Source organism: Miscanthus floridulus, chromosome 4, assembly GCF_019320115.1.
Source record: "Miscanthus floridulus cultivar M001 chromosome 4, ASM1932011v1, whole genome shotgun sequence".
Taxonomy (NCBI): Eukaryota; Viridiplantae; Streptophyta; class Magnoliopsida; order Poales; family Poaceae; genus Miscanthus; species Miscanthus floridulus.
Genome location: NC_089583.1, coordinates 99,818,473 through 99,844,221, shown reverse-complemented (window position 1 = coordinate 99,844,221; position 25,749 = coordinate 99,818,473). Strand labels below are relative to the sequence as shown.

Here is a 25,749-nt window from a genome sequence, read left to right as displayed (position 1 = left end):
TGTAGTGGCAGGATTCAAACAAGGGAGCGAATCTCCCGGCAGTGTCACTGAACCGTGGGCCCAGGACCAATGACCCACATGTCATGTACAGAACCACGGCGAAATCCGAATCCCGGCACCCAAAAGCGCGAAAGCTGCGGCCTGCGGCAACTCGCCACCTCGATCGACTTCATCATTGCTCCGCTCACGAAAGCTCTCACGTTCCCTCTCCGTGACAAGTGGGGGCTGCATCCTCCTCGTGACCCACATGTCAGCGCGAGAACGGCGTGGGTGAGAAGGAGAGAAGCCGCCCCCGGTGATACCGCCTCGGAGACAGAGGTGCCGAGGGGGGAAGAGTCTACTTGTCCTCGGAGTTGGCGCTCTCCTGGGCGTGGGAGAGAGAGAGAGGGAAAAAGGTGGAGAGAGAGAAAGTGAAAGAGCCCAACCAATTCAAATCCCTACTAGGCGTAGGCGAGGGGGTTCCGTTCCAAGCCTGGGCGTGCGGTGCGGTGGTGCTCCTCCGGGCGGGCTCTCGCACGGAGAGATCTCCGAGCATCCCTGCTACCCCCGCTGTACGCGCTGTTCCTCCTCAACCTCAACCTGCGTGGCATTTGCGGCTGCTTAGACAAGTGTGTATCCTTGATTCGCTACGCGATTTGGTTTCGGTGAGGTTCCTCTTGGAGGTACAACATGCGGGAGTGGGGGATGGTAACCGGCGATTTAAAAAAAAAATCCCTCCTAATGGTTGGTGGGACCGTGGGAGTAGTGTGCTTCCGTTTTTAGGCCACTCTCGTATGCGTGTGATTTTGTTTTTCGCTCGGAGGTGCCCGGATTGCTCTCTGATCTCTAGATTTGTAGTGTTTAATGCGCGAGCAATGCGGCAAGTGTAAGGGCGAGATACTGGCCTGGTGCTTATCTGAAGTTCACTGACGCTTAGTTTTGCTTGGTTGGTTTTAGTTATTAGTTATTTTATGTTTCGGTACATTTCTGAATCGAACTAGTGTTCATATGCGGGCAATTTATCCTCAACTGTTCGATAAACTCCAATTGGATCTTCGTTTGGATAATCTGATTGTTTTCGGACTCAAATTTGTCATTCTCTTACTGAATGCTCCAATTTGTTGTCACCCAGGTGTATCCGATTCCTTATTTGAATTCATGTATGTTTTGTGTTTCAGATCAGGTAAAGGAATGGGTGGGCACGGTACAGGAAACACTGCCTCTGTTCCCCTGTTGGGGAAGGCACTGTCCCTCTCCTTGTAAGTTCTCCTGTGAGCTCTCTGCTGCTGTTCAAGGAGCTTTATCCTGTGATAGTATCAAAGCACCAAGATGAAGTCCAGTGCGGTTACTACAAAGGGCAAGGCCGTATTTGAGCTGAAGCACAAGCTGGTCCAAGCTGTTAACAAGATTGGCGACCGAGACACTTACCAGATTGGATTGGATGAGCTCGAGAAGATGGCGGACACCCTGGCCCCTGACATGATTGGCCCCTTCTTGTCATGTGTCATTGATACTGATGCTGAGCAGAAGAGTGCAGTGCGGAAGGAGTGCATCAAGGTGATTGGCACACTGGCACGACTACATGGAAACATATTGGCACCACACATGGCGAAAATGGTGTCCAGTGTGGTTAAGCGCCTGAAGGACACCGACTCAGTTGTTAGAGATGCATGTGTTGACACTTGCGGTACCCTTGCAATGTGTGCCAGAAGTTATGGGGATGGTGGTGCAGTGTTGGTGACATTGATGCGCCCCTTGTTTGAATCATTGGGTGAACAGAATAGATATACTCAGGCTGGGGCAGCACTGTGCCTGGCCAAGGTTATAGATGAGAGCAATTACTTCCCTGGGCCTGTGCTCCCGCAGATGCTTGTCCGTGTTGTTAAGCTGCTCAAGAATCCCCATTTCATCGCAAAGCCTGCTGCGATTGACTTGATAAGAAGCATTATTCAGGTTTGCACTCTTGCTTTTGTTTGTGTAAGCAATGCCAATCCACTAAAACCTCTTCGTGTGTAAGCACATTTTCACAGGCTTTTCATGTTATACAGATGACTTTGCATGTTCATCTGACCTTATCATTAGTACCATGAAAAAAGAAATATTCTTCTGTGTAATATTTGCTATTTAATCAATGGTTAGTCAGATTGGAAATACTGCAATCTTCCAACAAAGCCGCATGGCTTTCTTGCTTCTTCAAGTCTAGATTCGTGCATCGGATTGCTAGATTGATTGGTCACTAATATATGGTGTAAATTCAGCAGCACTTCTTGATATCTTTCAAGAAGTACAATAATCATCTTCATCTTCAGTTTGGTTTCATAGCTTATAACTACCAATCTACCACAAGATCTTACATTGTGTTAGTGTACTTATTTTTTCCTGCGCCCCTCTTTTTCAGGCTGAAGGTGCTTCTACAGAGCAGGCGTTATCATCAGCTCTAACAAGTATTATGGATGCGCTGAAGAGTACTGACTGGAATACAAGAAAGGCTGCCTCACTAGCTCTTTCAAGTATTGCGGTCAGTTCTGGGTATTTGGTTACCTCTTTCAGAACTTCCTGCCTTCGCTCCCTTGAGCAGCAGTAAATTTGACAAGGTATTGTATCCCTTCACTCCCTTGTACCTGTGGAATTTATGCTGTAACATATTTCTTTTTTTGGTTTACTGACTTCATGCCTCCTATGATAGGTAAAACCAGTACGTGATGCCATTATACATGCAATTCAGCTGTGGAAAGCTATTCCAGGGTCTCATACTCCTGAACCATCAGAAGCTGGATCGTCAACAAAAGGTACAAAAGATGTTCCTTTGATTTACATTTGACAGTTGATATTGAGCAAAACAGATATAACACTGTTTGTTTTCTTGATTTATTTCAAATCCATTAATCTTTATTTTATAAAAAGTTAACATACATATATCTTTCTTGTTCGTCATTAAAAAAATATTTTATTACCAAAATAAATAATCTAAGCAGAACTCACATGATGTTTCTGTATATAAGCAACTCTATTCTCATTTGTCAACTCTTCCAAGATTATGCATCTTAACTCAGAGATAATTAACCAACTAAAAGAATCAAATAACTGAAAAAGTATTCTAGTTGCTGCGGCAGCAATGCTACTGCTCTTAGTTTTTTCTGCGGATCATGGTTAATGTTACACAACCCATGGAACCTTTTCTTTGAGTTCTATTAATAAAAAAAAGTGTTATTTTAAATGGCTATCAAAGAATACCACAATACCATGTTAATGCCTTATGGTTTATGATTAACGTGTAATGCTGCTAGCTAATGACATCCTTCTACTATTTTTTCACATGTTCTCTTTATTGCTTCTGCATTTTGCCTGTAGTTAATCACAGTCACTAACTCAGCTTATTTTCTATTGCCTATCAATGTCTTCTCACAGAGAACTTCTTTGGAGACCATCATGATGCTAGAAGCATACATGATGTAGGATCAAGAGATACTTCTTTTAGGAGAACAGACCATGGGCCCTCTGTATCTGTTATCAGTGGTAGTTCTATCAGTTCAGCAAAGCGGAGGTCTCCTTTGTCTATCAACAAAGTTGCCCTAAACAATGCTGCAAATTTGCAGCGAATGAAGTCTGGTGATTGGCGTGTTGAGGTGTCAGTTCCAAAGCAGAATATGATCCCACTGGTTGACAATGATGAGAAGGGATCCAGTAAAGTCTGCATCCTGAAAGATGCAAAGAGAAATGCATATGAAAGCGTTGATGTAGACAGTAAGTTTGACTATGACATTATGGATGATAAAGAAGAATGCTCCTCTGTGTCAGAAGTAGCCAGCAGGAGTTGTGAGACAAAGCATGTCACTACTGCTCAAGAATGCACTGAAGATTGTGATTCAACACAAGTTACGGAACAATGTCCCAGGGGTCGAGAAAGTAAGAGCATAGACTCGACAATTACAGATGTTACTGCTCATGGTGCACATAGTTGTTGTCTGAGTGCTATGAATGAATTGGCCCTTGTTAGGAAGCAACTTCAAGAGATGGAGAGGAAGCAAACAATTTTTTTTGATTTGTTGCAGGTAACTGTCATGCTTTGAGTTGTGAAGATATTGTCAATTTGATTTGTGTCTATGTTTACCTAATTATGGATTCGTATATATATCGATCAATGTGGTAATAGTGTAAGTTATAATGCAAGGCTAATAATTCCAGCTATATGGGATGTATAATATCATTTCAAATTAGCTGCCGCTCTTCAGTGTGCACTTTATGTTCTTATACTAGCCTGCAATATTGTTAAGCTTCTTGGTTATTTATGATTTTGTTGAACACTGTCACCCTGAACTGTGAATCTGTTGTCTTATTTTTACATTTTACTTTCCTCAAACTCTCCATTTGCCAACTTAAGTAAAAATGGCAATGCATATTGATGGTAAGGATGATCGTCATCAAATTCTGTCAAGTTTTACCTTGCCACTGCATCATGTAGGAAAAAACTATGCACCATCTGCAAATTCATATGAAGACACCATGTATGTAAAGAAGTGACTTCGTATCTTTTCTCAAATGGTTACCCCCCTCTCATTGTAGGAATTTATGGCCAGCTCGGCGGAGAACATGTCTGTGCTAAATTTGAAGGTGCACAACTTGGAGAATGCTGTAGACAAAACTGTGTATACAATTACTCAGAGCGAAAGCCGGTATCATCTTCCTGGCTCCAAATATTTTAAGAACCAAAGCGTCTCTTCTTTGCCTAGGCTTTCTACTTCTACACCTAGATCATCTGTGGATGTTAACTACAAGCCACCACCAATCTCACAGTTGAAACATGAGAAGAAGTGGATGCGTGATCTACCATCTCAGGGCTCAAACATGTATTCTAAAGAGGGAGCTGAATTTCCAAAGGATCATGTTCGCAGTAAAGTTAGGAAGTTTGAGCCTGTGAGCTCAGAGAGTAACTTGGGAAGATATGTTCCAAGCTCAGCAAGAAGTCGAACATCAGGGGTTAAAGGGACTCATCCAGTTTCATTTACCAGTTCCTGTGAGCAATCTGGACTGCGAAATGCATTGTGTGCCTCTAATCAACCTGGTGAGTTTCAAGATACTGATGGCATGGAGCCTGCATACATGGAAGCCCTGAACTGTGGTGATTATGATGATCTGATTGACCTAATGGATAGAACTGGACCAGTTCTTGAGAAGTTGTCGTGTGAGACAGCAAATGAGCTTTTGAGGGTTATAGCCGACCAGTTTCTTAATAAAAAGTTCTTCGACTTGGCACTGCCTTGGCTGCAACAGGTAACTTCACTAGAATTTGTTTTACATATTAGATTGGAACTCGGTTTCCTTGCTGTGCAAGGCTAGTCCAGGACTATATATGTAACCCATAGCTTATTCCTTTCATGCTTTGCAATCCAAAAATTGTATCTGGGTATCTGCTATTGTACAGTAATGAGTCTAACAAAAGCTTGTGGAACTTACTCGTTGCCACTTTGATTTGCATGTGTTGCCCCAGTTAGCAGATTTAATCACGATTTATAAGCCAAGTCAACTATTTGCATCTGTGAGAGCACAAAAGGAGTTCCTTTCTGCATTGGAGGAAGCTGCAACTGGTGGATCTAAGGAACCAGCCTTGAGGATTGCAATTGCACAGCTCGCATTTAAACTGACCAAAGCTTTTGAGGTTGGCCCATGCAGGTAATAAATGTTGCCCATTGCCAACAATTAAAATTATGTTATCAAACCTTCTTAATCTAGACAAAGTAAATCGTCGTCTTTTTTCGTATATATAAAGAAAACACAGCACTTCGATCATTGTGTCTGAATGATATAATCGTTTGTTTGTCCCTTTCGTTCAGTGGTTAGGACATCAGCTTTTCATGTCAAAGACACGGGTTTGATTCCCTTACGGGATAGGTACTTATTCCTGCCGGTCTTGTGTTACTGACACACTCATTCTATTTTTGCAGGAAAATTTCAGCCAGAGTGAGCAGAGAAAATGAAACTATCATGGCCACTGCAATGTGAAATGTTCCTTGCACTGATAGATAATCTGGTGTATGCTCAGGCCATGAGAGCAGTGCTTTAGTGAGCTTAAGTTCTTTACTTGTAGCTGTACAACCTTTGTAACGTTGTATGATCTGTTTAATTAGTGTGTGAAAGACTAGAAGATTTCTATAGAGGTTGATAGTTTGGTAGTCTAAAAACATGCGTGTTTTGGTTCTGTACTGTAGGTCTGGAAACTTTTGCTGGAGTAGCAATGTGGCATGACTGAGCTTGTGAATTTATGCTTGGTGCTTGTAAACGAGGTCGTACAGTTTTTTGCTTGAATTATCTATCACCCAGAAACACTATCATATTCATACCTGCATTTGACTTGCTATCCACAGCATCAGATCTATGTCCTTTTCCATAGTTCTAGTCCTAACACAATTCTTACAATGGAAAATAAATGCAAAAGAAAGAAGAATAAAAGAACGGAAGCTGTCTGTCAAACCAGACAGCAGATGGATCAAAAAAAAAAAAAACAGACAGCAGATTCTGTGCAGCGCTACACCATCCATCCCAGATCCAGACTTCCAGTGTATGCGTTGCCTGCATGGAGCTGCATCCCTGCGCCGTAAGGGTGGGCGCCGGCGTGCATATATGGGTCGGCGAACGGATTGGAAGGAGCTTGTTGCTGCTGCTGTGCCATCGTCATCTGCTGTTGTTGCTGCTGGAGCATGAAGGCATGTTGCTGCTGCTCCATGACAGCCATGTACACGTTCCGTGCTGCGGCAATGGGATTTTGGAGGTGTTGAACCGGTCGTACATCGGCTACACTGGACCTGATGACCGCCTCGTTGTATAGGCTGTCGAGTGTAAGCAGGTCCAGTCCACCGGCCTGCGGCAAGTTGAGTTAGTACGACCCCTTTCGCGCTCCTCGGCCGTGGGAGCCTTCTTTCTGATCTCGCCTCGCGGCCTTCAAATTAGCAGAATTTCTATCAAAACCATATGCAATTTCTGGTTCCTATCAAAACCAGTAGAAATTAGCAGAATTTCTAGTGGTTGCGTTGCTAGGCTAGCAAGATTGTTCATGCATTCTTGTACAAGAATTCTGGCGAAAGTTACATGAAACAAAGAATTCTGGCGAAGTTACAAACTGATGATAACGTAATGGTATCGTACTGTCGTATCTGTTCCTCCATTCCCTTCTCAGCAAATTGAGCGGGAGAACTCAAAAGCAATAAGAAATCAATTGTTACAGGAAGGATGCAGCTCCTAGCAGAACAAGGAAAAACCATGGCATCCAGAGAAAAGGTTATTACAAACAGATTCAAATAAAAAATACAACATTGCAAGATTGGGTCGAGCCATCTGGGGGCTGCGCGTCTTCTCGATTCATTTTCTGACCATGCAATTCAAGGCCAAAAAGGGCGTATTTGTTCACCACTCCTATGCCTTCATCTTTCTCTTCTTGCCCTTGCTCTTGCTCTTCTTAGATTTGGCCTTGGTGGTTGCTTTGCTCTTGTAGTCAGGAGCTTTGTACTCGGGCACATCGCGGAGCCCCAGCTTTGACAGAACAAGACAGTACGAGTCCCAGTCGGTTCTTCGCAAGTATTTCAGGTATTTCTTCCTCTTTTGGACCATCTCCTGAAGCCCCTTTCTAGAATGTTTATCCTGCATCACAACAGTACACACAAGTTACTTCTTTGAATCAAGATAAAACAGTTCCAAAATCATTGCCCCAAGATGTTGCAGTAAACCAGCAGAATAAATCATAAGGGAGGCCTAGGATTTTGCATACCTTCTTGTGGAGAACAGCTGACAGATGCTTGATTTTCAGAGTCAGTTGGGCAACTGCAAACGAAATATGGACATCAGTAACACGCATCATGATTCACATACAAAAGGCAACAAAGCAACAAGGCATACAAATACACAATGCTCAACATCTTTAAACATACATCAGATCTTCTATGAGACCTCATCTAGAAAAATAAAAGGATAAAAGTTCTCATGCTTAGGTGATGCTTTTCAGTGAACAAGAAAGTCTGACAGCAAGGGATTGACAAAGCTGAAAGGTGTCACTATTTAGTTCATATATAGCTACATGTTTGTTTCATATATATAAGCATCAAATAAACAACCAAACATTACAAATCAACTTCATAGCACAAATAATAAATGCACAGTTTCTGTATACGTATTATGCAACCTCAAAACGAACAAAGTGTGTGAAAATAATGAAAAAGTACTATCTAGTTAAGAACAAATACTGCGTTTGCTATTCTTATTTCCGCATAATTGTGACTACATCTTTCAATAGTAGAACGCCTGCTTGTTCGATATTCTCATTTCCGCATAATTGTGACTACATCTTTCACAAGTAGAATGCACGCTTGAACTTGTGTTTACTTTGACGAAGAGGGTAAAGTGTTTATTTCGAACTCAAGAAGAACAGAATAAATTGTTTACTTTGAACTCGTGCAGACCCACAGTCATTCTCGGACATCTTGAACTCATCCCTCACCCTTTGGAGCTCCAATTTCATCTTCTCTTCGGATGACATATGATCTGGATGGAAGTACTGAAGATAACAACTTGGATCAGCAGTAGTAGATCACATTCTAATTCTAAGATGTAAATACGCTAAGGAATACTTTAGTGACCAGGAAAATAAGAGGCCAATCTCACCTTCTCTAACAACTCCTCCTGCGGAGGCCGACTCATGTAGTCTAGCGTCAGCTGACCGCCAAGGTTCAGCAGTGAAGGTATGTTTAACAGCAGAGCCGGTTTTTCTTGTTTAATGTTCAGGTTCCCAATGTAATTCTTGATTTCCGAAATTTGCCCGGAATGCCGGTTCTCCTGCTTCTCCAACTCCGCCAGCCTGGCAATCCGCCCCTGCAGCTCCTTGAGCGAGAACCACTCCTTACCGCCTTTGGCCGCAACCGCTGGCCGGAGCTCCCCTAGCCTCTTACCAAGCTCTTCGTAGCTGTAGTGCCTCAAAAGCGCAATGGTAGAGTCCTTCTCTTCCTTCCCCGCACCTACAGCATTCAAGTTCCTCTGTAGCTCTGGGTTGAAGATGTTGCTCTGCGGAGTCAGAAACGGCGTCGGCGGACGATGCGGCGTCCGCTGCGGGGAGCGCTTGAGACTCTCTCGGATGGCATCGAGGCCGGTCACCCCCTGCCCAGCGTTGGGCGCCCTGGGCGACGCTGTTCTTCTTAAGCAGGTCCATGAAGGAGGGGCCGGCTCCGGGAGCGGAGGGGGACGGCGGGCCGCCGGTTGGGCGGAACTCCCCGAGTATCCGGCGGACATCTTCAAGGGACGGTTTCGAAGAAGGAGCGCCGCGCGCGGGGTTGGGGCGGGGCAGGTTCGTCGGAGTGGGCGACGTGGGAGACAAGCGGAGGCGATCTTTGATGTCCTGGAAGAGCGAGGACGACGGGTTCCGCGGCGCGCCGGGGTTGGGGGGCGGAGAGGAGGACGGGGAATGGGCGGTGTCGGGATCGCCGTTCGCCGGAGGCGGGGGCGGAGGGAACGCGGGGCTTGAGGAGAAGAAGGCACGGGGGACGGGGAGAACGGGTCTCCTCCGCGGGGTGATGCGGCGGAGCGCCATGGCGGCGGCGGCTGGTGGAGGTGGAGGCTCACTTCTTCTCCGGCTAGTAGGGTTTTGATGAAGACTACGAGAGTGCCGACGAGTGGAGGCGCGAGCGGTGTGCCGCGGCCTGTCTGCGGAAGTGGCCCTGCATATACTGCTGGGCCGTCACGTAGTCGGCTGGCGAACCGGGCTGAAGCCTGAGCCTGCAAGCTTTGTGGCCCATCTATCAGCCTTTTTTTAATTTTTTACCTCTTTTTCAAATTCAAATATACTATATATTTTCTGGCGGCATATACCGCCGTTTGGCTTGGCGGTAGCAATATACCACGAATTCTCTTGGCGGTAAGATGGTTTTTTGTTTTTTTTTTCCAAAATTAGGTGCCCATATGTTTTTAGCTTATATGAACAAAATTTGAACAGAATTAAGTACAATTACAATCTCACTATTCACTAGAACACCAACTCTATTTTTACCTTACCTAAATTAACTGACTTGTTTGTTGTCACACTGTTTCAGCAACCAGATTGTCTATTAAAGCCTTTTCTTTTGTACAATGGCATGACAAGAGCGGCACACCTAAGGTTTCTGTGACAGTTTCAGCAACTGGGCAGCAGCAAGATGGACGCAGAAGCAGAAGAAGCATCACCAATCAGAATCGTCGCTTCGTTGTGAGACGCTGCGGTGGCCACCCAACCTCCTGTTGCTGGTGGTGCGCTGGACGCATTGGAGGAGCGACTGCACCACCTCTGACATGGATGGCCGGAATTCTGGATCAGACTGCAACACCACCAGAAACCAATGTTCAGATTAATTCAGTTCAGAGTTGATGTTTGTTTCAGGGGCCTTCAGCGTTGTAGCTGAAACAATTCATCACTGGATGAAGATCATCTCTGAGTATTTCGATCAATTCACCTGGACACAGCGGGCAAGGACATCGGCGAAATGGGACAATGCTTTCGGTGGATATAGGCCACGCAGAGCTGGATCTGCCAGAGCTTCCAAGGCGTTGATGTCATGAAGTTGTGGAGTGACAAACTTGACCAAGGACTGCTCCGCTCTAGGCTTCGAGCTGGAGTCACAAAGAACATCAGTATATTAGCTGCAGCCATGTTCCTGAGCATGGCTGACAAACACAATGTTCCACTTCCACAGGCAAGCTTTGCCTGTTCTGGAATCACAAAATGTGCAGTCCAGAGTGGAAGGATGATATCTTCTTTTTTCTTCAATTAATTACCTGTCGTAGGGCTTCCGACCAGTCAATAGCTGAAGCATGACGACACCAAAGCAGTAGACATCGCTCTTCATAACGTAACCTGATGACCTTGTGCACTCTGGAGGATCGTACCCTGGTCCCAGGCTCACACTCGTATCCTGCAGAGAGTTGGTTATCACAATTTTTTACATTCATGCTTTGCTCAACAAATTCTTTAAGAGACATTCTGCAAACCTCATAGAAGTATGCAAGGCCGCAGTCAGTGAGGTGAGGGTTGAGGTCAGCATCAAGCAAGACGTTCGATGCTTTAATGTTCTTGTGGATCATTGGAGGTGAGCACACGTCATGTAGGTACCTGAATCAACAAGAAATGTCAATACCCCTTTATTTTGAACTACGAACATCATACCCCCTCTGTGCCTGAAGATGTATTATTTTTTTATCTAGGCCTAAATAAATATTACTAGTTGTCAACTTACTCCAGAGCACAAGCTGTACCAACAGCAATCCTTACGCGGGTATCCCAGGTCAGCGGCTTGCTGTAGTCGTCGGACAAGTGCAGGAAGTCATAGAGGGATCCATTCATGTTGTAGTCATAGACCAGCATGTAGTGCCCAGGCTCTGAGCAGTAACCAACAAGCTCAGAGATGTTTGGATGGTGCAGCTTGGAAATGCTGTTCACAAGATCCATAAAGTCGCTGCTTCCTGAGAAGCTCAATGGATCAAACTTCTTAACGGCCAGCACCTGAGTTTTTTTTTGTGTGTGTGTGTGTGAGAGAGAGAGACAATAAGGACAACGGGAATGCAAGGTGTACGATCAGTATGAAGTGCCAACTCAAGATCTTGCTACAGAACATATTTGACGTGTATCGATAATAGTTATAATCAAGTTCAATTCAACTATATGGTACTATACTATTGAAAAATAATTGATGAGTAGCTTAGAACACTTTTGGACAAGATATTGCATGTGAAAGTTTAAATTTTATAGATGCAGAGGGAAGAATACTGAAGTTTTATCAGCAAACAAGTTCCTTTAGCATGGGTTTAACCGTTTAAGAAGGCAACGGTAAGGTCTTACCCTTCCATCAGCATATTTTGCCTTGTAAACACCACCAATTGTCCCCTGACCTAGTAACCTGCTACTATGGAAGCTGCCAGTGGCTGCTTGGAGGTCTGATGATGAATAAATAACAAGGTTGATTGGATCTGTGGTCCGCCTCGAATAGTTTAGTTTGTTCTCGAACTCATTGTCACTAATCGACTTGCTAGGCATTGCAGACGGTGTCCTACTGCTTATTGACGAGGAATGCTCCAGTGGCTTCATGTTGATGGCTGAAGCAAAGAAAGCAACATGAGCTCTTTACCATAAATGTTAAAAGAAAGCAAAATGAACTCTTTACCTTTCCCATCATCAACTAGCGGGGTAAATGACCGGTTGTGACCTGATTCGTCCATGATGTAATGAGATGAGGCAGGAGAGGTATGGTTCCTCTTCAACACAGACAAGAGAATCAGAGCTGCAAGAAGCACTGCTATCACAATCGCTCCAATGGCGATACCGTTTATTCCACCTCCACCCCCTCCACCTGAAGAGCCTCCCAGTGCAGAGCCCTTCTCCATACCAGGAGGAGCTGACCCGGATGACCACTGGTTCCCTCCAATCCTTCAGAATGTGTCAAGGACTTTTAGAATTAATCAACAGCAACAAAAAAGATTATAGCGGATGGAATTGCTACTTACTGTAGATTACTAATGTCTTTTAGTTTACTTGGGATCCACCCAGTAAACTTGTTGTTCTGCAGATTCCTTGAGCACAAAGGGGAAGCCGTTATAGCTTAGTTCTCAGAAAGATAAGTGTAGTTCCCACTAAGTATGCCCAGTAAATACTAAATAGGCTATAGAATACCCATTGCATGCCTAAAACTGGCAACACAGTTTTCAGCGCTGGCATTTTTTCACAGAATTATTAATGCTGTACTGCTGTGCAGAGGCACCACAATGCATACGTGGAGTCATGAGGACAATATTGCTTTTTAATGTACTTGCGAAAAAGAGTAGTTTTTATGTAGTGAGTGTTTACTTTGAGATATACTTACAGATCCTCGAGAGGAAGTTTGGCTAGAACATCTACATGACCACTGAATTGGTTGCTCTCCAAATTCCTGCATACATTTTGAAAAGAATGGCACTGATGGAGTAATGGTAGATATCAAAGAGAGTGTGGATGAATTACTACCATGTGTAAATTTCAGTTCCTTTAGGGCAGTCCCAATGCTAGAAACCAAAGGTAGTTTCTATGCCTATTAATTTATGTAGACACTATATATAGGACTATGTTCCCAACGGATAGTTTCTACATAATATTTTTTTGTCCAATCACATGTCTTCTCTCTCTATCATCTACTAATCACATCTCTTAATGTCTCGGTTCTCGTGTAGACATGGTTTCTTATCTAAGAAACCATTTCCTCATCTCTCTTCTATAATGGAAGTGCCGTATCATCTTTTTGCTTAGTTGACACCCTAATTAATGAACATAGAAACCAACTAGTTTCATGGTTGGGAGTGCCCTTACAACGTCTTGAGGTCTTTTAGGTGCTGAAAACTCTGGGGCAGGCTGCCTGAGAAGCGGTTGAAGGACAGATCCCTGATGAAACAATTGAGATTAGTCGTACAGGACAGGCTTACTGCAATAACATTCTAGCAACTACCGTAAAAAACAAATTCCTGTTATAGATACCAAAAAATTGGGAATTCGCTGCTTGACTTACAATGTTGAGAGCTTTGAAAGTTGTGAAAACATATCCGTCAACTGCCCACTTAGGTGGTTCTTGCCCACATTTCTGCAGTTTAATCAAATGAGGAATTATATGGTGATTGATGCAAACAAAAAATCACGGACGTGTGAAGGGAACAGAAAGCAAACAATTAAATAGAGTGCAATGTGAATTGGAATTCCTACAGTGTTTCCAGATCACCCATCTGAGATATCGAATATGGAACTCCTCCGGTAAAAGAGTTTCCGTAAAGATTTCTGCATCAATAAGAAAAAAACATAAGAGAATGCGTCGGGTTAGCCATGAACCCACGCAAAAAAGTTGAATATGGATGAGAACCAGAAACTTACAATTGAACCACGTTTGGTGGAAGCTGGTATGGGAGATCGCCGTTGAGATTGTTATTGCTGACATCACTGTACTACGTAAAACAAGGAAAAATCAACTAAGTTGCATTACCACGATGGTCAGTGCGTTGCAGGAAATCACTGGGGCAACTCACAATTTGGTTACTGATTTCAGGCCTGATAGCTGATATCCTAGCGAGCCGCTTAGTCCAAGCCCTGACAAGTTACTGCTCTATGCAACATGATATTTAGAGACAAACTGGGGTAAAAATGTCATGGAAAACTAAAAGAAAAAAAGGGTACTTTCATAGCGCTGTTAAATGCTGAAGAAGCAGTGAAATCCTAAAGGCATTTCATTTGCGTACATTTCTGTGACAGATGAGCCGCTGCATTCTATCCCCTTCCACTCGTCATCGTCGTCGCAGGGATCACCGCCGCTCGATTTCCAACCGGACAATTGCGATGGCTTGTTCATGCTATCGAACATCACATTGAGCGCAGCAACTGACATTGCAGGACACACGATGTTCAGTCAGAACCACGACCATTGCATACACAGAGAGGGCACAGAGAATCCGGCCGGCAAACCCTCACCGTCAGACTTGTCGGTCTCGGCGACCGCGGGCGCCACCGCAGAGAAGAGGACGGCCAACCAGACGAGCTGCGGCGGCGGCGGCAGCAGGGGGCGCCGTCGTCGAGCCATTGCGCGCCAGGGGGAGCACGGCGCGGTTCAGCTGAGAGCGTGCAGGAGGAGACCCCCACGCGCGTACGTCGCCTGATCTCCTCCGCCTTTCTCTCATGGATTCATGGGGATACAGGTCTCGCGGTGGGAAAGTGTGGCCTTCCCAAAATTAGGAGACGGAGAACAGAGATGGAACGAGACCATCGCCATTGGAGCAGCGCGAGTGTCGCCAAACCATTGCTTTGAATAGCTCTAATGTTAATGCTTACTTATATGCGATGATGTCATTGCATAATAAGATCCGTTGTAGTCTAGCTGGTTAGGATACTCGGCTCTCACCCGAGAGACCCGGGTTCGAGTCCCGGCAACGGAAATCTTTTTTGATTTTTCCACCGTTTTTTGACTAATAATAATGCCATTTTGAAAGATTAAAAAAAACATGTAGGAAATGCTATTTTTTATTTTTCCACCTTTCTTGACTAATATAATAATGCCATTTTGAAAGAACAAAAAAAACATGTAGGAAATGCTTTTTTATATATTTTCCACCTTTTTTGACTAATATAATAATGCCATTTTGAGAGAACTGAAAACATGTAGCAATTGTACATCTCTATAGAAAAGCAATAGTATAGTAATGTAACAATCTCGTGCCTCCTTTGCACTTTCTTTCCCACTGTATCCTCTACCAACAACTGAACAAAACAACGAAAGGCCCCTTGGCCTTGATTCTGTATGGTGTATCGTATCCCTCCGAAGTCAGAAAAAAAAAATCTTTAATTAACTTCTCATGCGGCGGCGGCGTGGTCACTCAGCTTTCGGCCGCTTGTTTCCAGGGGGAAGTATGACACGGCGATGCCTGAAGCCAGCATCACCGTGATGAATATCAAGATAGCTGCCATCTGGTGGCACGGGTGCACCAGACCGACGGCCACAAGGGGGCATAGGATCCCACCAAACCGAGCAATTGAGCTTGCAAACCCGACACCCGTGGCCCTAACAGCAGTTGGGTATATCTGCAAGGAACATGGCATAAAGAGGCAACGATGTTCAGAGGTTTCATACAAGGTTTATGTATGTAGAGAAGCACAGGCTATTGCAGGGACCAAACCTCACGGGCGTAGATGTGCAGAACAGTGAAGCTTGCCGAGATGCAAACCCGAGCACCGAATAAAAACACGGCTGTCAGAGATTCTGTCTGGGCGAACATAAGCGGAGATATGCACAGGCAACTGATGTAAAGCATGGAAGACATTGAGAGCTTGCGCCCGATCTTGTAGACAATGGCAGCGGACAGGAGAAGGCCAGGAACCTCTGCATCATTGTTGCCCTGAATATCAAGAATTCCCAAGACATGGTTTGTGAAAACGTTTGGTTGACCAGATGGCAAGAACACACGTGCCTCCAAAGCTGGTTATGAATACATTTCTGTAGAGATTTTCATCATTTATGTGGGCTGTTGTTGTCACTTCTGCTCCCTCTTCTGATCCACAGATCCTATTTCCATGATTCAATTCTGATGTTAGCAGAACAAGACCATAGTACAAAAAGGCATGACCAAGAAAGACAGTCCAAAGTAGATGAGTCGATCTGATTAAGTTCGGAGATAGAAGCTTTAAGATGGCAGTGAAGCCTCCAATCTCAGATTTGCTACCATGATCAGCAGTATTATTTTTCTTAGATGTCACCAATTGTGCCGTTTCTGAGGCATCCCCGATATCATGAAGTTCTGTCCGATGGCCAGAGACAAGTCGACCAGAGGGGAGAGAGACACAATTTACTCGTGCCATTGTTTCCAAAACATGAACAGCTTCAGCTATTTTACCCTTCATGCATAGGTATCTTGGTGACTCAAGTGTCGCTGGGTAGAAGAGTAGCAGAGCAAACGATGGCAGTGATGACAGTGCCAGCATCCACCTCCAGCCAAAAGCTGGCATAACGGCCTGCAAAATGAGCAGATAAGTAAAGAAAATTGCATGGAGATTTTGGAAATAGCAATAGTCACGGATTAGAATGACCATGCATGCCATTTGACCACTTACACCAACATGGTGTCATTAATCCATTATATATTATATGCAATATATATACTACCATGGTCGTCAATAATCACTTCATCAAAACTATGTACGAGCAAAATACCACAGCAAATAGAACCAATTGATTGCACAGGAAGACCCATGCATGTGCTGGCTAAACTTGCTCAAATTATAAAACCCCAGAAGAAGCTTCGCTGTTCCTTAGGATTCAATGGTATATCCTAATCTTAGACTTACAAGTACCGTAATAAGGACAACAGAAGAACATCTGCATGCAGAGCTGTGATGTGCAGCTCACACACATGGACTAGCACACCTGCAAGCCTTAGCTGGTAGCTCGGCAAGCCTGCCCACTCATTGTTTGCAGTGCATCTGTTTATTTGTTTGCAGTGCATCTGTTTATTTGAATCAGTGGTCCCCTCCAGACCTACACTATAATCTCGTAATTGGACCAGTTCTATTCCTAAGGACACGCAGTTCTCCTGCGTGCTAGAGAAAAAGGAGAACATCTGCACTGAGCAGTCAAAGATCCACTTTAACATCCACTATTGGTAACTAGAATGTAACATCCATTGTAGGATGTACTGTAGTACACATAACCCCAGCATTTGAGAACAATCTAATTTTCGTTTACATTGACAACTAAAAATATCTCTCAAACAGCTAGTACTGTATGTAAGGTAAACATTGACATTACTTTTCCTGAAGAAATGGACTTACCCAAGCAAAAGAAGCTTCCATTATTGTGCCAACAGTCCAAAATGCTGAGAACATAACCATCCAAGTTCCTCGGTTAGGAGCAGGGATGAACTCTAGGAACCAAGAACCTAGAACCGGCCCACCACCCAGTCCAACATCGACCATAAATCTCAGTACAATCAAATATAAGTAATTTGGAGCGAAAGCGCTAAGAAGACCAGCTCCTCCAGTAACAATCGCTGTGAAGTTGAACCCAACCCTGTAGAGAAGTATGAAGGGTCTAGAATGAGCAAAAAAATAGTTACATGTTGGAAAATGGGAAACTATCACTACATAACATGCAGAGATGGAAAACAAACAGGACATTCAAGCATTAGGGTTGAATCCAAAAACCTAACCATGGAGCAGTAAAGTGCCTAGTTTAAGGTTCCTACAGACATGGAACAGTGTGCAACACTCCATAATGTTTCAAAAAAATTTGCATTTTGTTAAGGTTAGAACATTCGTAATCAAATTCCAATAGCCAATGGAACAAGTGAGGAAGACCCTGCCTTCTTCCATAGTTATCCGAAACTATGCCCCAAGCATATGCTCCTACAAGCATCCCCACGAAGACAACACTTGTTATGAGACTTTCTTCCTGTGCAGAAAGCCCCCACTCAGCTTGAACTGATTGCCCAACAAATGACAAAAGCATCATCTCCATTGCTTCAGAGATTTTAGCCATTCCAGAGTATGCAAGCACGAATGCATGGAATTTCCCAAACCCCATGGACACAAGTGCCTCATCCACAGTATAAGTAGATCCGCCATCCTCCATCTGAAATAAGCAAGCAGAAATGAAGAAAACAGATTAATTGATCCTATTATCACTGTCATGCCCCAGGGCACTATATCAAGTCAGATGTGTGGATGGGGGATAAGGACCACAGTTTTCCTGTTCAATGGTAAATAATTAACATCATAGTCTAAACAGAATGAATGACGACCTTTTACTGATGAATAGCATCTGATATTCATAGCAACAGGGATCCTGATTGCACATTAACCTAGCAATCTGGATACTATACATATCAACAGTAAAAAAAGACCTGTACAACACCATCAATTAACCCTCTGTATTCATTCATATATAACTACTCGGTTTGGGGAAAATAACTGAATTTGGCACACGAGGGAAACAAATACTTAGCTTACCGCTTAGTGCTTACTCCACCGTTACAAATTATAAGTCGTCCTGGCTTTTTAGATACAATAACAATAGATATTCGTTATACATAGCTTTTACTATGTATCTAGAAAAATTCAGAACGAATAGAATTTGGAACGGATAGAGTAAATAAGATATTCCATTCAGGTGTGCAAAGTCGCCAGCATTCTTTGCACAGTCCAACGGAAAAGAAGATTGCCACTCAAAGTTCAGATTTTTGTCAAGAGTGATTCACAAAAACAGGGTAACCAAGTGGACCAAATTAAATTTCGCATCTCCTAAACATTCGGAACATCAAAATAAAGCATGGCAGCACCTTAGAACAAAGTACTAGTCAACTGAACAACATGCGTCCCCTCACAAGTCACAAGGGAGGGGGAAATGACAAAAGAGAAACCTGCATCACCGAATCGGGGAATAAATTGCACCGCGGGCTCCCATTACCAAATCTAGAACCAATTTCGCCTAAGCTGACCATATACTCGCAAAATAATCCAACAACCACAGCAATCCCATACCAGAGAGAAAGAGAAACAAAATCGAGAACTGCAGTCAGCTTGTCGCTTATTTTTTTATCCGGAACAGCGTTTTTGGATCTGTTTGTTTGTCTGAATTCTGGAGGAAGCTGGATAGTTTGGAGGAACGCTGGATGAATTTGTGAGAGAAAAACACTGTTCTGGATGAAAAAATAAGCGGATCAAGTCGGGTTTAAGGGCACGCGAACGGGGCCTGCGTGCCCTTAAATCCGGCTTGATCCGCTTGCATTCCTCCAAACCATCCAAATTTCTCTAGAATTTAGACAAGCGAACAGGTCCTATATTTTTGCCGCATTCTAGAAAATGTCACTTTTAGTTGGATTTTTTGGTGAGTTTCTTTTTTAAAAAAGAGGATCTTTTGGTGAGTTCTGAGTTGGTACAACATCAACAAACCTTCGTTCTCACACAAGAAAAAAGGCTTACTCAGTCTCAGGACCTTTATGGAGTTTTCACAAATCTGCAATTGTGGAATAAATATTCTATCGTTTTCTTAAAATTTTGGACGTATTTGTTTACGCAAAATCAACACACGAAGTCGTTAATGACTAAGTGCTTCACTTTCGGAGAAGCATCCCGACTAGTTTTAAGCAAACCAGTAAAGGGATAGTTTTCGTATGCTTTACCGGCAAGAACATGCAGGGGGTGTTTGGATGAGAGCCTGGATATTTGTTGCCTGGCCTGGAGGGAGCCTGGAAGTTGCCTGTGCAGCGTTTGCTTGGAGCCCTGGTCTTCAGGCTGGACCAGGCAGCCAGCGCGCTAGCCCAGGCGACCGAAAATAGCTGCCTGGCTGCGGAGAGAAGTTGCCTGGTATCACGTTCACTTTAATCATCATGCTTTATATTTATATTTATATATAGTAATATATTTATACAATTAAACATAATACTAACTGAAACAAAATAGTACTTTTTGCTTTAACGAATCAAGTGGACACCTTCTTCCGCGTGAAATTTATTACATGAACAGAATGGAACTATAGAAGTATACTTGTCTTTTTGTCCTCTCTAATAAAACAATACAAAGATCTGCCATCGGAAATAATAATTTTGAATTAATTTTTTAATAAATAAAAAATAATCTAAGTCAATTATTCTGATAAAACACAATATAACAGTGTTCATTACACATGCCTGGCCTGGACGTTGGTTACAGTGCTAAGCTAGTCATTTAGTACATTATATTATTACTTTGTTGTACGCTATATTATTTATATTTCTATTTCCTATTGTTCATCTGTGATAGGTGCAACCGAGATACATTTAGTACATGTTATTCTATTTATTCCTTAATCATATGAATGAATTATTAGGAAAATAAAATATTAAAAGTATTTATATTTTATATTACTTTATTAAATGTTTTATTTATATTATTTTTATATTATAATAATATATATTACTCGAATGATGCTAAAGTTTTATATAGAAGAAAATATATTTCCTTTTTTATTAAACTTCTTAGGCATATTCTATTTCTTTTTTCACAGCCATGTGTAAAAACTTTTGTATATTTTATATTTTCTAGTCTTTCTCCCCTCGGTTGATCATGTTCACGTTAAAATTAGCATAATGTGTGCAGTATAGTTATAATTATCTTTCTTCCTCATACGTTCTTTCCTTATGATATTTTTTAAATAGCTAGGAAATTTATTAACTTTATTTGTAATTGTAATTTCAAATATATTATTAATTGAGAAAATATGGATGCTTTTATTTATTTATTATTATTTATAACCATAACCGTGTAAGTTTAAATATGGTATTATACCTTTTATTAGCTTTTAAATATGTATGGTATCTTTTATTATAGCCTTTCCAGGCACAGGCTTCCAACCAAACAGACCTTCTTCAGACTTGCCTGGCCAGGCAAAAATCATCAACTTTCCAGGCAACTCTCAGGCAACTATTTTTTGCCTGGCAAGTCCTCCAGGTCTCCAACCAAACAAGCCCTTGTTTGTAGAAAACTAGCAAAACATAGCTACTGATCTAGATGTGAAAAAGTAGAAGAAAGAAAATAACGTAGATGTATTTTGTCGATTTAATTGGCCTTCCCTTTTCTTTTATATAAGGGTGGCTGCGCCTGCTTCCTGCGAGTATCGTGATCTCCCACGTAATTCATAACAGCTGTTTGATGCATTACAAATCACCGTTGAGCTGGTTCAAACGGACTCCAAGATGGAAACTTTAACATGCATGCGTGTCCAACATCGTCTATGAATTCCTGACCAGATCATCATCATAACCTGAAATCTGAATTGTAGTGATCGACACCATTAAATATATATCCGGCCGGTCAGCAGGTCTCAGGCTCACCGCCGATCAGATTCTTTTTTTTTTTTTGATAAATGGCAAATTTATTAATCAGCAGCAGGATGCTGCTATTAGGGTGAATGAGTCACCCAATACACAGTTTAAGGCCGTCAATATGGGACAGCAGATTACATGATGGGGGTTGGGCCGATCAGATTCATTTGTGTTGTGTCCAGAGCTTCACGTTGTCACCATGCATATGCTAGTTAATGAACCCAACCTAATCAACCAAGGCCAACTTCGGTCACTCCAAATCATAGAATTGGCAAGCTGGCCAATGAGCAATCTCAAGCTTAATTCCAACGGCCGAATAAATATTTGGCCATTCAGCTTCTAACAAAGATAATTAACTCTTACATACAAGAGGTGTCAAATTTGATTATCAAGAGTATTAAAAAATGAATGCTTTACAATTAATTTATCCTACAATATATTATATATTAGTGCAAGACCAATATATATATTAGATACAAATAATTAATCTATAGAAAACGTTTTATGCACTAACATGCATAAGCTTTGACTAACTATATATTTGTGAAAACTTAGAACTTCTCAAATCTTACAACACTCCATCCGTCCTATAACACCTTTTTTTAAGGAACAGGAGGGGTTTTGAGTTCCTGTTGAAATTAAATTAAAACAAAGGTAGCACAAATTTACAAAGGTTCGCAGGGAGAGCAGCAACCTATAATACTTGACTTTCTAGCGTTTTACCCTTGTCCCAAATTAGTTGACATTCTCACTTATCAATGTATATTTCTTTTTTCCAATATACCTCTATCTCTATCTCTCTTCTTGTCGTTTCCTATATTTTTCACTCTTTATTTTAATGCCCAGAGCTAAAAAGTCATTTATTATGGAACGAAGGGAGTATATCCTATATATGAAAAAGAAAAGGAGAAGTAGTTTCTTATTTCTTTCTCTTTTTTGCGCAAGAGTATATTCTTGTTTCTTGAACAGGGACGAATATTAAGCATGCCCATACAATCCTTAATTTTACTTTTCTTCGTTCCCAAATTGTAAGACGTTTTGGTTTTGTAGAAACATAGGTACGCACTTAGATATATATTATGTCTAGATATACAACAAAAGCATTGTATCTAACAAAGCGAAAACGTATTATTATAATTTGGAGCGAAGACAAAAAAGAATGCAAGGGCCTCCCGCTTTGCCGGCTCTGAACTATGAAGCTGCCCGTACAGGTCCTCGCCTGCTTGTGCGTTTTGTGGTTTTTCTTTTGCACGGAGGCCAGTAATCAATGAAGCGAAAGATCGTCAGCGGAACTCTGCACCGATCATTATTGACTTGTCTCGCAAGACCGGGACTGCCACTAGTGGTATTATATTAATTGATATTAATAATCAGCCATGGAAGAAAAAAAAATGGCAGCTAACCGTGGGTCGTACGCATCCCTGGTTGGCTGGCCAAGTCAGCTGGGAGTGGACACGTACGGTGACGTCTGGGCCTTGGGGACTATGATAACCATAGAGCGCGTCACGCATCTTTGCAGTTGCAGGCAAGGGCAAAGCAGGCGGCTGCAAAGCAAACCAAATGGCTGGATCACTGGCCGCATTTTGCTGGGGCCAGGTAACGGCACCTCAGTCGCACGCCGGTCGGCCTTCCTCCTGTCTCGGCATCGCGGTTTAATTAGATGCGCCACGCCATTTCCGTGACGCCAACCGAACCCAGTCGCCGCCCGCCTCATCTCTCTCAGCCTCTCTGCATCTCGGGGCGTATCACTGACAAGATACATGCGTGAGATAGATAGATAGATAGCATATATATTATATATATAACTACAGCCAGCCTGCTGCCAGCATCGATCGCTGGCTCCTGTGGGAGGAGCTCCTGCCGGCCGCCGGATGCATGCCGCACGAGCAGTCTCTATATGACGATCGAGCCGCCCGTGTAGTTACATAGCAAACCATCATCGTCCGTCCATGCGGTCGTCGTCGCGGCTGCTGCTCGCGGCGGCAGCAACGTCGGGCGCCTGCCTGGCGCTGGTTCTGGCAGTCGGCGTGTGCACGGCCAGCTGTGGCGGCGGACTCGCGGCGCATGGTCATGGACGACGACAGCCGCGGCCGCCGTCCTCGCCGGTGCTTGGCGTGGACTCCCAGGTGACCACGCCCGCCCTGCAGGAGAAGGGCTTTGCCGCCGCCGCCGGCGACGCGGCGGCCGAGCGGGACCTGCTCGGCGCTGCTGCGGCGGCGGCGGGACAAGACTACGGCTTCGTGGATCCGCCGCCGGACACGCGCCGCCGCGGAGGAACCGCGCCGATACCGCACAGCTAGCTGATCACTCCATCGTCGTCCCTTCTCTACTACTTGCATGTACAAGTACAACCGTGTCAGTACGTGTATACCGGTGTTCCTCTCTGATCTCTCTCTCGTTCATGTTGCATAGTGTGTACTTTGTGCGAGCCACTAACCAATAATACAACAATTTCGTAGACCCTATACGCTACCATATACATATATATTTGCCTACCTGTCTGGAGTATTTCTTCGTGTTTGAGAGCCGAATTACGTTTACGTGCTGTGCTACCTAATGCTCCGTGTTTATTTTATCTTAAATATAGGAGTATATTTTTCAAAAGGACATACGGTGGCGTAGACGACTGATAAAATCTTAGGCACTGTTGGCTCGTCAGTCCTCATCAAGCTACTAAGTGTGGTGAACAGTACTGGTATAACAGTTATTTATTAGAGGGAAAAAAGCTTTCCCTATGTTTCCTTCACAAGTTTTCGCTTGTTAATCTTTGTTGTTGTATGATTAAAAATCTATAGCTATATCTCTAATTCTATCTCTATCTCTATCTATATCTGCATCTATATATTTTTTTTAGATAATTAAAATTAACACATGGCTTCATCAGGCCACGCTTATTTTAAGGTTCACCACACAACAAAAAATCACACAAAATTCTCAGACGCACTTAATTAAAACCAAGCCTAAAAGTGAAAGGGTCTTCCCTCTGGGGGCAAATAAGACTATCGCTGTAGACTGCAACATATGTATGATGCAGTCTTTTTCCATCATCACTTTGTTGTAGTTGGGCCAAAAATGCCACTGCGTTCCTAAACAGGACTTGCAAATAGGTTTTAGGTTGAGATTTATCAAAAACACTATCATTCCTTAACCATATGTTGCAGCACCGTACCGGTCAACAGTGCTGATTGTACCTATTGCCTCCCTGTTTATGCCATCCATCGAATAGATTTTTCACACTCACATCAAACACAATACATAAAGCACGCCACAAAAATCTAGCATGATAACATTCAAAGAAGAGGTGACCAATGGTTTCAAATTTATTACAAAAGCAACATAATTTACTATCATCCCGATTCCTTGGCTAGGTTATCATTAGTAAGGATGACCCTCTTCTTCAGGAAAGGTAAAAAAAACTTAATTTTTAAAGGTAATTTTGTTCACCAAATTTCGTATGCGATCTTAACGCCATTACTGACTAGAACACTAAATAGAGACCTTAATTACTCACCAGAACAAGAAAGGATATGGGCACCTAATTATCACCAAGGAAATATGAGTCAGCAGATAGAGATAGGATAGAAATCACTACTCATACCTAGGTTATCTGGCCATGCTTTAAGAGAAATTTGCTACTTAATTAGATATGTATATGATAACTGACTATGAAACAAATCTCAGTAGATTTGTGAACAAATCAGCCACCCTAGTACCCTACTCTTCAAACTATATAAGGCAGACAGGGGTGCCTAGATCGGGACATTGGCATCTACACATCCACATCCACTGCCTCAAACCTCAAATTTGCCGAGTGTATTTGCCGAGTGTCCGACAAAAAACACTCGGCAAACATCGTTTGCCATTAAAAAGTTTCCCGAGTGTCGTTTGCCGAGTGTTACACTCGACAAACCCTTTGCTGAGTGTTTTTGGGTGGCACTCGGCAAAGCTCCTGTATCCCGTAGTGATCTACGTACGGACATACTCCCTCTGCTATTTATTTTTCGTTATAGTTTGCATGCCGGTCAACAATGTTTATATCTCCAAATAAATTTATTATGAAAATAGATTCAACGATCTATCTAATGATATTAATTATGTACTATAAATATTAATATTTATATATATTTGGTCAAAGTTGATTACGTTTGACTTCTAAGAAAGTAAGAACGATAGTTAAAAAGGGACAGAGAGAGTAAGCAACACAAATCCATCATTTTCATGTATGATATTATTATCTCCTCCTGAGACTAATAATGGTATAGTTTTCGAATTCAATATCATTAGTGTGTCTGTGTGGTTATTACGAAACTTGTCCATTGTGTGGTTATTACAACAACAACAACATAGCCTTTCAGTCCTAAGCAAGTTAGGGTAGGCTAGAGTTAAAACCCACCAAGAGCCCCAAGTCAC

At 42.8% G+C, this 25,749-nt stretch overlaps 4 protein-coding genes, 1 non-coding gene and 1 pseudogene across 7 annotated transcripts; 3 read left to right on the top strand and 3 right to left on the bottom strand.

The window, feature by feature from the left end:
• Positions 1 to 328: 328 nt before the first annotated feature.
• Positions 329 to 6,289, top strand: LOC136552305 (TORTIFOLIA1-like protein 2). The gene is given in 9 exon segments (XM_066543840.1): positions 329 to 608; positions 1,158 to 1,932; positions 2,378 to 2,557; positions 2,559 to 2,573; positions 2,666 to 2,768; positions 3,388 to 4,031; positions 4,543 to 5,250; positions 5,468 to 5,649; positions 5,922 to 6,289. Coding segments are annotated over 8 exon segments (2,514 nt in total). The 5' UTR covers positions 329 to 608; positions 1,158 to 1,308; the 3' UTR covers positions 5,980 to 6,289.
• An 811-nt stretch (positions 6,290 to 7,100) lies between these two features.
• Positions 7,101 to 9,645, bottom strand: LOC136552304 (uncharacterized; annotated as a pseudogene).
• A 330-nt stretch (positions 9,646 to 9,975) lies between these two features.
• LOC136552301 (protein STRUBBELIG-RECEPTOR FAMILY 5-like) lies at positions 9,976 to 14,704 on the bottom strand. 3 transcript variants are annotated; one of them, XM_066543835.1, is made up of 16 exons: positions 14,465 to 14,704; positions 14,236 to 14,374; positions 14,026 to 14,097; positions 13,874 to 13,939; positions 13,709 to 13,780; positions 13,518 to 13,589; positions 13,322 to 13,393; positions 12,843 to 12,908; positions 12,487 to 12,552; positions 12,147 to 12,409; positions 11,825 to 12,078; positions 11,223 to 11,488; positions 10,978 to 11,098; positions 10,765 to 10,901; positions 10,443 to 10,599; positions 9,976 to 10,307 (listed from the first exon to the last, which is right to left on the bottom strand). In XM_066543835.1, the coding sequence occupies exons 1-16, from the start codon at positions 14,571 to 14,573 to the stop codon at positions 10,173 to 10,175; spliced, it is 2,067 nt and encodes a 688-aa protein (XP_066399932.1). In that variant the 5' UTR covers positions 14,574 to 14,704; the 3' UTR covers positions 9,976 to 10,172. The 3 variants fall into 3 exon arrangements, with proteins under 3 accessions (XP_066399932.1, XP_066399933.1, XP_066399934.1); XM_066543836.1 differs by lacking the exon at positions 12,487 to 12,552; XM_066543837.1 differs by lacking the exons at positions 14,236 to 14,374; positions 14,465 to 14,704 and having other exon boundaries at positions 13,874 to 13,944; positions 14,026 to 14,083.
• Positions 14,705 to 14,852: 148 nt separating this feature from the next.
• Positions 14,853 to 14,925, top strand: TRNAE-CUC (transfer RNA glutamic acid (anticodon CUC)). The gene has a single exon. It is a non-coding gene; the product is annotated as a tRNA-Glu (tRNA).
• Positions 14,926 to 15,340: 415 nt separating this feature from the next.
• On the bottom strand, positions 15,341 to 18,110 carry LOC136552302 (organic cation/carnitine transporter 7-like). Its single transcript, XM_066543839.1, has 5 exons — positions 17,842 to 18,110; positions 17,312 to 17,549; positions 15,955 to 16,495; positions 15,664 to 15,866; positions 15,341 to 15,568 (listed from the first exon to the last, which is right to left on the bottom strand). Exons 1-5 carry the CDS (start codon positions 18,108 to 18,110, stop codon positions 15,341 to 15,343), a joined length of 1,479 nt encoding a protein of 492 aa, XP_066399936.1.
• Positions 18,111 to 23,128: 5,018 nt separating this feature from the next.
• Positions 23,129 to 24,155, top strand: LOC136552299 (uncharacterized). Its single transcript, XM_066543834.1, has 2 exons — positions 23,129 to 23,698; positions 23,927 to 24,155. Exon 1 carries the CDS (start codon positions 23,289 to 23,291, stop codon positions 23,637 to 23,639), a length of 351 nt encoding a protein of 116 aa, XP_066399931.1. The 5' UTR covers positions 23,129 to 23,288; the 3' UTR covers positions 23,640 to 23,698; positions 23,927 to 24,155.
• Positions 24,156 to 25,749: the final 1,594 nt, after the last annotated feature.

Excerpts from the sequence above, each read along its gene's own strand:
- LOC136552301 (XM_066543835.1), bottom strand. The coding sequence starts at position 14,573 with ATGGCTCGACGACGGCGCCCCCTGCTGCCGCCGCCGCCGCAGCTCGTC. Across the intron at positions 12,909-13,321 it reads CTAAAAGACCTCAAGACGTT|GAATTTGGAGAGCAACCAAT; the intron begins GTAAGGGCACTC and ends AAATGTATGCAG. Across the intron at positions 11,099-11,222 it reads GGTACAGCTTGTGCTCTGGA|GTACCTACATGACGTGTGCT; the intron begins GTAAGTTGACAA and ends TTGTTGATTCAG.
- LOC136552302 (XM_066543839.1), bottom strand. The coding sequence starts at position 18,110 with ATGGAGGATGGCGGATCTACTTATACTGTGGATGAGGCACTTGTGTCC. Across the intron at positions 17,550-17,841 it reads TCGGATAACTATGGAAGAAG|GGTTGGGTTCAACTTCACAG; the intron begins GCAGGGTCTTCC and ends ACTTCTCTACAG. Across the intron at positions 15,569-15,663 it reads TGCACATCTACGCCCGTGAG|ATATACCCAACTGCTGTTAG; the intron begins GTTTGGTCCCTG and ends TGTTCCTTGCAG.
- LOC136552299 (XM_066543834.1), top strand. The coding sequence starts at position 23,289 with ATGCGGTCGTCGTCGCGGCTGCTGCTCGCGGCGGCAGCAACGTCGGGC.